This window comes from Ictalurus punctatus, chromosome 3, assembly GCF_001660625.3.
Source record: "Ictalurus punctatus breed USDA103 chromosome 3, Coco_2.0, whole genome shotgun sequence".
Classification (NCBI taxonomy): Eukaryota; Metazoa; Chordata; class Actinopteri; order Siluriformes; family Ictaluridae; genus Ictalurus; species Ictalurus punctatus.
In genome coordinates, this window is record NC_030418.2 from 22966857 (window position 1) to 22978295 (window position 11439).

General features: G+C 39.4%; 1 protein-coding gene across 3 annotated transcripts in view; it reads left to right on the forward strand.

The window, feature by feature from the left end:
- The window catches only part of slka (STE20-like kinase a), a 29459-nt gene extending 18058 nt beyond the window's left edge, over positions 1 to 11401 (forward strand). Inside the window, exons 13-19 of one of the 3 annotated variants that reach the window (XM_047154097.2) lie at positions 1079 to 1171; positions 5425 to 5554; positions 6424 to 6548; positions 7009 to 7197; positions 7289 to 7414; positions 9159 to 9272; positions 9428 to 11401. In XM_047154097.2, the coding sequence (XP_047010053.2) occupies positions 1079 to 1171; positions 5425 to 5554; positions 6424 to 6548; positions 7009 to 7197; positions 7289 to 7414; positions 9159 to 9272; positions 9428 to 9574 (924 nt within the window). In that variant the 3' untranslated portion in view covers positions 9575 to 11401. Of the gene's footprint in view, positions 1 to 1078; positions 1172 to 3295; positions 3368 to 5424; positions 5555 to 6423; positions 6549 to 7008; positions 7198 to 7288; positions 7415 to 9158; positions 9273 to 9427 lie in introns of all 3 variants that reach the window. The other 2 variants (XM_053679775.1, XM_053679776.1) reach the window with 2 other exon arrangements.
- The last annotated feature ends 38 nt before the right edge of the window (positions 11402 to 11439 follow it).

Here is an 11439-nt window from a genome sequence, read left to right on the forward strand (position 1 = left end):
AATGTGTTTTGTTAACCTTGTACATATTTATTAATGTATAAATATTACTAATGATGTTGATTGTGTGAATGTGCAAGTGTGGGACTTGGTGCTGTGGTGGAGGGCTTCAGCTGGTTCATGGTTTAATAGTAAAATGCTCCGTCCCACCCCCTCACTTTGATATAATTATAATAGATGAAGTTTTTGTTTAGAATTTATAACAATCTCTAGCATGGTGCTCACTAAACCGTATTATGAAATTGTATATTTGGGAAGATGAATGCTGTCGCACTAGACTATATTCTGCCAATAAACCCAGTAACACACTACTATATTTCACGTTTTGTAGCAGCCCATTTCCTTCAGTGAGTAAATGCTGTCTCATTAACCTCAGGACCCTTTTGTGATAATTGACTGGTTCTGTTGTCTGTTCTGTTGTATAATAACTGCGAAGGCAGCAATTGAGCCAGTCATGAAAAAAGGGTTCTCGTGCCAAGTAAAAATGCAATAAAAGTGCGGAGATGTGTCCTGCAACTTTGATTAAGGTTCTGGATGCAAAAATCTGCCTGCTAAGGTTTCAACAAGACTCAATTGGCTACCTTCACAACTGGAGAGTACTGGGTACCACTCCCCCTTTCCTTCCTTGTATAAATGATGAATATAATTTCATTTCTATTGCAGTGTGCATCATTTTAGAGATTTCAAGTGTTTCCAATAACATAGTTGGGGTAACGGTTAAACAGTACATATAAAACCTTCTCTTATTCTTAAAACTGTTTATTCTTTTTCTGCTACTCATCTGATTTCTACCACGGTGTCTGATTTATACATACTCTGGTATCTAATCCATTTCTTGTTAACAGAATCAACTTACCAGTCAGAGAACTGACTCTTTAGGTTTCTGGGACATCTCCATTCAAATATAAATCTGCACTAAATCATCCATGAGATGCTTGATTCTGGTTAGCGCTTCAGTGGTACTAATCATCACACTGGTAAACTTTATTACTGCATGACCTGCCACTAATACATAATATCAGCTGTGCTCAGTGCTGAACACAGCAAAATTCCCAACCATCTGCATACTCGTACACTGTAGGTCAAACAGGAGATCGGCGAATCCCCCAAACACATGAGAAAAGAGCTTAAGAAACGCTTAAAGGAAGACCTCGTTGTTGTTCAGCATGAAGAGGTAAAGACTCGTATGTCATCACATGCTCGTTACATGTGTTTTTATGTGTATCTTATACAGACAGAACAAGCTTTTGATCTCAGCAATTAACAAGTTTTGAAAGGTAACTTCATTTGAGAATTCATTGGTTACAAAGGGCATAACAGACAATAGTAAAGCATACTGTTCCTTGTTTCTGTGGTTACTTAGCTCACTGGCTTGTATTATGAACTTGTTCCCATTTGTAAAGATAAGCTTCAATTCAATTTTATTTGTATAGCACTTTGAACAATGGCCATTGTCTCCATTGGCAAGGAAAAACAAGAGGAAGATGACTCATAAGGGAACCCATCCTCTACTGGGTGACACCGGACAGTGCGATTATAAAGCGTTTTTCCAATAGCTGTATATTATAGAGTCAAGTCATGCTAATTGTGTTAAAATGAACTTAAGTATGAGCATCATTAGAGTTGATAAAGTGATTGATTTCTTCAGTTTTTCTGTACATCTCATACTAAAAAGTTATCTTCAAACGAAATACAACATAAAACAAAGGCAACCTGAGTAAACACATAATACAGTTTTTAATTAATTAATAATTTTTTTATTGAAGCAAAAAAAGTTACTCAACACCTATCACCCATGTGAAAGACTAATTGCCCCTTAAACTTAAAATCTGGTTGTGCCACCTTTAGCAGCATTAACTGCAACCAAACACTTCTGATAACTATAGATCAGTCTTTGTGGTGTAAGTTTAGCTACATTGGAGGGTTTTTGAGCATGAACTGCCCGTTTATGGTCCTACCACAGCATCTCAATTGGTCTTTGAGTAGGCCACTCCAGAAATTGAATTTAGCATTTTTTGAGCCATTCAGATGTGGACTTATTCCTAGACTTACTGCTTTGGATCATTGTCTTGCTGCATAATCCAGTTGTGCTTGAGTTTCAACTTACAGACCGAAGACTGGACATTCTCCTTTAGGATTTTCTGGTAGAGAGCAGAATTCGTGTTTCCCTCAGCTATTGCAAGTTGCTCGGGCCCTTTTTGTGGAATTCTGTGTGTGGTACACGCCAGATGTAACGGGTCCCCTGCCTTCCAAACAGTTCCACTTTCAACTCCTCGAACATTCTCAGAAAAGGTTTGAGGATCATCAAGGTGTGTTTTGGCAAAATTCAGACGAGCCTTAATGTTCTTCTGGTCAGTTTTCACCTCGCCACTCTTCCATGGATGCCATTTTTTCCCAGTGTCTTTCTGATAGTGGAGTCATGAGCAGTGACATTTATTGATGCAAGATAGGCCTGTAGGTCCTTCGATGTTGTCCTTGGCTCTTTTGTGACTTCCTGGATGAGTAGTTGCTGTGCTCTTGAAGGAACTGTAGAATGTCTGCCGCTTGCCACGTTTTCACACAGGCCCAGTTGGTATTGGGTAACTTCTTAAACTTTTTTAACTGCTTCAATAAATAACATTTTCATTTAAAAACTGCATTTTGTGTTTACTCAGGTTGCCTTTGTTTTATCTTAGATTTTGTTATCATTTATGAAACAATTTAGTATGAGATGTACACAAAAACAGCACTGTATCAAACTGAAGTTATCAATTGTTCTATGACCGCATAACTAAGAGTGAGAGCCAGAAGGTAACACAGACATGATATAAAGCGAGACTCCACCATTAACAGAGCCTGTTTCCATATGCAGCATGTTGATACTATAAAATGATACTATTCAAAGCCTCTTCTTTCTCTCTTCTTGGACCAAACAGATGTCCGAGATCAACTCACCAGGTTTTAACAGACTAATTTGTACTTACTAAATATTACTATTGTTGCTCTTTTGCTTCAATTCCACAAGCATGTGAAGGACATTGTGGCTCTTTTAATGAAGAAACAGCCCGGCGAGCACCTGCTGACCTTCAAACTCATTTACGGCTTAACAAGCTTTTTCTCTGTTATCCTTGAGGATGCTTGTCTACCTGTCTACCTGACAGTTTTACATTGTTAACCCAGAACCTTAAGCCACCAGCAGCTGAGAGAGTGTGAGAATCTGAAAGTATGCGTGTGTGGGTTTTGGAGGGTGGTAACATGCCACAACTGTGTGAGTGACTTGTCCCTGACGTGGTAGAGTGCATTGTGTTTCGCTCCACAGGGTGTGGCCCAGGTTATGATACAGTCTTTTCAGTTGTCCTCATGTGCTCTGTTCAACGCTCAGATGCAGGATGTAAGTTTTGCCCCTTCTTCTCCCTGTCCAACCCCCCTGCTCATATGTGCCTGCCTACCATCAAACATTTAAGCGTCTCGCTCGAGAAAGTCATTTGTTTAACTGAATAACTGATGTATAGGCCACTACAAAACTGTAAACATCCACTGACATGGCTTTTAGAAATATATTTTAGAAAGATATTACAATTATATAACGTATTCCCGTATTGTAGTGATATTTGCTTAAAGCAATTAATAAACAAAATTATTATGTAATATGTGTTCCTTTCACAGAAAGGGTAGGTATTTTGTTAGGGCTCCACACCCTAATCAACAATCTAACTGGTTTGTGTTAAGCAAGGAATGTTGCACACTTGCACATGAATTCCAACCAGTGGCACATTAGTACGGCATTAGGCTGGAGATGGCACATGTGAGCTGGGTGGTGCTCTTGTTTTTTGGAGTGCTGTCCCTGTTGTGTTATGGTGCAGTGTCTCTCTTTGAATACAACATACTGTGCTTTGTTATTTACTCCAGATGTATTCGAGTTCCTGTATATTTCACTCTCACTGTTTTTATCTGTGCCGCTGGGCTGTGTGTTCACAAATGGAAAAGCTGATCATCACTGTGGTTACAGTAGGACTTGTATTGTAGGGTAACAACACTAAAACATTCTCTCATTGTGGTTATATGTACTTTTGCAATGCAATGTTTGGTGGAGAGTTTAGATAAAAGAGCAATGTTTCAATGATTTATTGAGAGTAGTATTTTCAGAAAAAATACTTTATGCTCTATCTTAATGTAGACTTGTGTTTTAATCAGGGCTCTGAACCGTTCTGAGGAAAGAAAACAAAAACCCATAAGTCATCCTTATTTGTTCCGTAACAGAAACGTTAATTTGTAATGTCTGTTACCGATTAATAATGTTATTTTTCTGCTCTGTTATCCACTATCTTATTATTTATGTCTCGCCTACAAACTCCAGAATATTTTGAATCCACGCCCTGTTTTGCCTGATTTCATTTGGTGTATCGTTTTACTCGAGCTATGCAGCACAAGCTGTAAGGTTACATGGCTCCAATTCATGGATAAAGAAACATCCATCCATTTTCCGTACTGCTTGTACTACACAGGGTATCTCGGGGTACTCTGGGCACAAGGTGGGGGCACCCTGGATGGGCTGTCAACCTATTGCAGGGCACAGTCGTGCACACACATTCACACACCATGGACAATTTGGAAATAGCAGTCAGGGGGTGGAACCAGGGTTTGCTCGTGTAGGAAACCAGAGTGCCTGGAGGAAACCTCAGAAGCACAAGGAAAACATGCAAACTCCATGCACACAGGGTGGAGGTGGGATTCGAACCCCGAACTAACCACTAAGCCACTGTGCAGATGAAGAAACCACGTAATATAAATTTACTACAATTAACATGAAAGCTCATTATGATAAATATGCATTTGACAGATAAGCAAACCTAATGACCTATTAAGAACATAACATTGCATTTGGTCTCAGCTGCTGGATCTAATCGCTTTCAACCCTACTGTTTCATTATATTAGGCTTACATACAGCCTGTGTAAAAGTAACAATTAAATGCATTTGTTTTGTTCTAACCGGTTAAGGAACATTTATTTTGGAGTTGGTAAGCAATAACCGAAACGTTCAAATATTGGTGGTAAGATTAAGAATTTTGAAAACATTTTCTCTCTGAGCCCTGGTTAGAACTAGTACAAGATGTTTTTTTTTTTTTCCTTTTTTTTCCCTTCTCCTTCTGCTCCATTCATCCATATTGGACTGTACCATTTTTTCCATGAGATGTAAATGTTGTCTTGCTACAAAACATGTATTAATGTTAGTAATTTTGTTTGACTTTTTTCTCCATGCTTTTTCAAACAGTACTATGGTCTGTCCTAGTGTTTTACCTGTTTTTTGTGTGAAATGTTTTGTGACAGTTTGCTAATGATTGTGCAGCCATTCTGCAGTTTGGTACTCTGCAGTTTACGGTACTAATTGATGCTGATGTCATTTGTCTTTGCATTCCCTCCTGTCTCTTATTCAATCCTTACCACAGGAACAGGAGTTTCTGCAGAAGCAACAGCAGGAGCTGGACAGCGCACTGAAGAAGATCATCCAGCAGCACAAGCTAGAGATCGCCACCATAGAACGAGATTGCCTCAACCATAAGCAGCAGCTTATGAGAGGTCAGATACATTTGACAAATTGGCTGTTTGCAGAAGATTGCAAGTTTATACCCCCCCCCCCCCCCCCCCCCCCCACACACACACACTTTTTCCCACATTTTATTTTTTCCTCCCACATTCAAGTCATCAAAACTCTGTAATAACACAAATCGAACTATGGGAATTGTGTTCTGATAAAAGATCCAAAATAAATTACACCTTCAGATCAAAAGGTTTTTAGGATCATGAGAAACATTTCAGTCGAGTGTCTCCAAACTTTTGACCGGTAGTGTATATAAAAAATATGTACATGCTACCAATAGCACAATGGAAATTGCTGTACAGTAGATCCGATTTGTGCAGCAAAGTGATAACAGGGCAGCAGCAATATCTCCTCATTCCAGTGCACTCATATAACATCTTCCCACATTTTATTTTTAGCATTATGTTTGATTAAAAACAAAAATCACATTATCCATATTCTCATATTAGGGTCAATAAAACAAATCTAATCAAAAGTATCAGTTCGTCCATCTGTTAGTCAATCCATCTACACATTTTGTACTTTATAAAGACCAGCGTTAGGCTTTGTTGGTTGTGACACAAATATGGCTTGGCAAGTGATTGAGTGATTCTCAGTGATTCAGACACTGCCGGAAGCATGATGTGGTGGCTATTTATTAACATGCCTGGACCTGTACACTGCCTGCTTTCTTTTCTGGCTGAAACTATTGCATGGGGTGTGTTCTATATCTGTTGATTTTGGTCTACTTATCATTCTCTCTCTCTCTCTCTCTCTCTCTCTCTCTCTCTCTCTCTCTCTCTCTCTCTCTCTCTCTCTCTCTCTCACACACACATAAAAATATATCTTATCACGTGCTTAAATACAGCGCGTGAGGCAGCCATGTGGGAGTTGGAGGAACGCCACCTGCAGGAGAAGCACCAGTTGCTGAAACAGCAGCTGAAAGATCAGTACTTCATGCAGAGGCACCAGCTCCTAAAGAGACATGAGAAGGTGGGTGAATTAAGCAGATGTTACAAAATTTTATATGAACATCTTCATGAAAATACTTAAGGATATTGCTTAATTTTGTAGGTGATTACAGAGCAAAATTGAACACCCTGCAGACCTACAGGGTATAAATGTGAAGCTAGTTTGCATTTAAGAATACCTTGCAGAAACTCTAGCTAAATTCTATGAGAAGCCTTGTTTTTTTGTCTGTTGTGTAATTTTATTTGATCTGTATGGCAAACTCTATATGAAAATGATATCAGTTGTTACAAACAACCTGGAACTACCAGCATTCTAACCAGCTCGCCAAATCCCCATAAACAATGAATTTATGACCTTTACTATGAATTTATGACCGTATTTCTATCCAGCATCAACATTCTGAGCAAATGAAGTAGCTTCACCCCTAGTTTTGTGCCTACTAATGCTTTGTGTATTGCTTCTAAAAACATCTAAATAATAGGAGATGGAGCAGATGCAGGGTTATAACCAGCGCCTGATAGAAGAGATGAAAAACAGGCAGGCTCAGGAGAGAGGCAGACTACCAAAGATCCAGCGCAGCGACGCGAAGACTCGCATGGCCATGTTTAAGAAAAGTCTGCGCATCACTGGCACAGGAACGCCGGAGCAGGACAGAGAGAAAATTAAGCAGGTAGTAATGCAAAGAAGGAAATGCTGACGCCAGTTTGTATGCTGAGTACACAAGGCTAGTGTATGTTCTCACACTGGGTTTTGGGTGGTAGTTTGCTGCACAGGAGGAGAAGAGACAGAAGAACGAGCGACTTCATCAGCACCAGAAGCATGAAAACCAGATGAGAGACCTTCAGCTTCAGTGTGACTCCAACATCAGAGAGCTTCAACAGCTGCAGGTACACACACACAAACACACACATACATAATTTGGGGGGGAACTAAAACAGTGACAGGGCATACATTTAAACAAATTATATTTGATATAGTATTGATATATTCATTCACTGAGCACTTTATTAGGAACACTATACTAATACTGGGTAGGGCCTCACTTTACTCTCAAAACAGTATCCATTGTTCATGACATGGATTCCACAAGATGTTGGAAACTTTCCTTTGAGATTCTGGTCCATGTTGACATGATTGCATCATACAATTCCTACAGATTTTTCAGGTGCACTTTCACGCTGTGAATCTCCCGTTCTACCACATCCCATATTGGATTTGGTTCCGATGACTGGGAAGAACACTGAACTCATTGTCATGTTCATGAAACCAGTTTGAGATGACTTTCACTTTGCGACATGGTGCATTATCATGCTGGAAGTAGCCATTAAAAGATGGGTAACATGAAGGGATGCACATGGTCAGCAACAATATTCAAATAGTTTGTGGCATTCAAGTGATGATTGATTGGTATTAATGGGCTCAAAGTGTTCCAAGAAAACATTCCACACACCATTACACCACCTCCATCAGCCTGGACTGTTGACACAGGGCAGTTTAGGTTTATGGATTCATGCTGTTGGCACCAAATTCTAACCATCTGTGTGCCTCAGCAGTCCAGTTTTGGAATGCAGGTTTTTACCTTTCTCATCAGCAAGGCAATACTGTACACACATGCCGCTCATTGGATGTGGATCTTATTGTAACATTCTGAGTAAATGCTAGATCGGGGTGTCCAATCTTATCCGGAAAGGGCCGGTGTGGGTGCAGGTTTTCATTCCAACCAAGCAGGAGCCATACCTGATTCCACCTGTTTAATCAGTTGATCTTGGCTTTCAATAGACTCAGGTATGGCTTCTGCTTGGTTTGAATGAAAACCTGCACCCACATCGGCCCTTTCCGGATAAGATCGACACCCCTGACCTAGAGACTTTTGTGCTTGAAAATCCCAGTAGATCAGCAGTTATAGAAAAACTCAAACCATGGCTGATTTGATAATTGCATGAATGAGTATATGTACAGGTGTTCCTAATAAAGTGCTTGGTGAGTGAAGTTATGATGTAATGATTTAGATCTGAATTAAGATATTGCTGTTTATTTTCTACGTATTGCATATGTCGGGCTTTTATAGAGCTACAGTGAATTCCTGTGTTTTTGTATGGGAGTACTTGCCTTTGTTAATGCCCTCCTAACATTTAAAGAAAGGGTCATTTTGGTTCCTTCTTTTTTCCACCTCACGGATGAGTTTCTCTTCATACATTTTTGAGGTGTGACAGTAAAGCTTAGCTCAAAATAGAAACAAGGCTTCCATCCAAAAAAAAAAAAGTGCACCTGTCACCTGCTGTGCTTGCTGTTAGGACATGGTGTTAGGGTAACAGCATCCGTCAAGGTGTCTGTTATAGGCACATTTTCTGAGAACATTTCATTCATTCATTCAACAAGTGTTTTTTTTTTTGTTATTTAGAGCATCACTACAGCGAATTTCGTCCTAATTTACACTTAACATTGCATTAAGAAGTAAAAAAAAAAAAAAAGAACAAAACATTTCACTTGACAATACCACCCCCCCCCCCCCATCTTATTTTGTGCATGTTAACAGACTCATTATTAAAATGACTTAAAAATCCTGAGCTATGTATCTCAGTATGAACTTTCCATATAACCAAATTGATGTTATTTATTTTGTAAACCTAGAATGAGAAGTGCCATGTGCTAATTGAGCATGAGACTCAGAAGCTAAAGGAGTTGGATGAGGAGCACAGTCAAGAGCTTAAAGACTGGAGAGAGAAACTTCGTCCCAGGAAGAAGGTATTGCACTTGTAGAGTTTCCAGTTGTTTGTCCAGATGCTGTGGAAATACCACTTCATAGTGCGTTGGGGGGGGGATTCCACTATTAAGCCTTTGGTACATTTCGTATATCTTTTGAACTGAGCATGTGGTTTCACTTTTCATGTGTCCTCCAGGCTCTTGAAGAAGAGTTCACTCGGAAGATGCAAGAACAGGAGGTCTTCTTTAAAATGAGTGGGGAATCTGAGTGCCTGAACCCCACTGCCCAAAGCAGAGTTTCTAAGTTCTATCCTATTCCTAGTGTCCATTCCTCTGGTTCATAACCCAGATCATATGAGGCAGTAGAAAGCTCTGTAGGTGCAACATCAGCCTGGTGCGCCTTCTCTGTCTGAACGTCCACTGTATGTGACTGAAGGAACATTGGATTGAAGTTATTGAAGTTCACCTGAATATGGAAGGGACTAAAGAGCATTTCAGCAATGGGAAACGAGTTAATTAGTAAATTTACCCACTGTTAAACTATGAATCCAATGGATTAACATTTTATTTCATTTTCACTGCTGGGAGTTTTGCATGACTATGGCACTAGAAGAGATTAGACACAGATACACTTTTATTTTGGAAAAATTGATTCTTGGAAGCAAAGGCTACGATGTATGATTTCTGCTATGATTATGGTATAAGTTGGTAATGTATCCCCTAAATCATTGAAACTGTAGGAGACCAACAAGCGTGTGTGTGTGTGTGACACACAGATGTATACCTTGTATCAAATTGAGCTGCCTTTTCTTGCGTCTCAGATAATTAGCTTTTCACTGTTTTCCATGGTTTGGGAGTCTTAAGTCTATTTTTGTTTCCATATTGTTTCAGCAAATGCATTTTGATGGCCTGCCATAACTCCAATATAATAAACCTTAGACCTTACAATAAAGTGAACGGTGGGAAGGTACAGTAAGGAGTTAATGAGGGTTATCTTTTTTTTCTCTGCATAACGATATAAAAGCATACTGTACAAGTTCTACTAGATGCTGTGAAAGATCCGAAGCATCTTCTGACATGCGCACAATGTTAAAACTGTCTCTAAACTTGCAGCTTTGTGGTGTCTAAATATACAAGAGAGGAAGTTAGTTATGTGTTCTATCCTCAGTAGGAAACTTGAGGTTGCAGGTTAACTGAGAATGTCATTTTTCACTCTTTGAGAAAGGAAGAAGTGGGTGGTTGTTTGTATAATTACCTGTGTTATGTCCAGTGCTTTCTTTTTATTAAGAATTAATTATACAAAGTGTAAACTTGCACATGTTATTACTCTGGTTTTCTGTGGTTCGTTTGAACTTTTTGATGATGGGGATGGACTTGGTGTTTGGATGTACAGCAGTGTGAGAATATTCATTGCCTTCTATTGGTAAGATACAACATACTTTTTTGAACTATTTCTTTGTGTCTATTTCTGTCATGCAAGAATGCCACTAGTGCATAAATTCTGCTCTGCGGCTCAGGCATACGTGGATTAATTCTGCGTCATTTCAGATGACATGCCATGCAGCCTTGACACAGCTCCTTGCGTTTAGGGATCGGGCAGGCAGCTTTAGGCGGTTTGCTGCTTAGCGACAGGGGGAGAGTGACGACAATACGAGTTCCCAGCATGCTCTGTGTGCAACCAACAGCTGCTACCAGACTCCCAGAAGTAAGAGCACATCTGCACTGAGAAACTGTGCTTTTTAGCAGATTTCTTATTTTAGTTCATGTTTTGTTTTTCTGATTTTGTATTTTGTCAGAAATACATATTCAGTGCATTTTCTGTACAACATTTACAATGCTGGTATATGTGTCCATGCTACTCTTGCATGCTAAAATCCTGAATGCTGGATTTGAGTAAGAACTGTAGCTCTATGGACTTTACTCTCTTTAAGTCCCATTGTGCTAGTAGAGGCTTCGGTTGAATACCTAGAGCTGCATATGATGAGTCACAGCTCAGGGTCTTTTCCACTGGGATAGCAGCAAGTTATCTTGGGGATTTTATTTGACTGGACAGTGGAATTTAAACCTTGTGGCACTTTGGTGGAATGTTTAAAGCATTTTTAAAATTGATTTGGCTGATATACCGAATAGCTGGAATTATTCTGTAAATAAAATCTTACCATTGTATTTTATCCATTTCTTTTTTTGTGTTTCATGTAACTGTATGTTG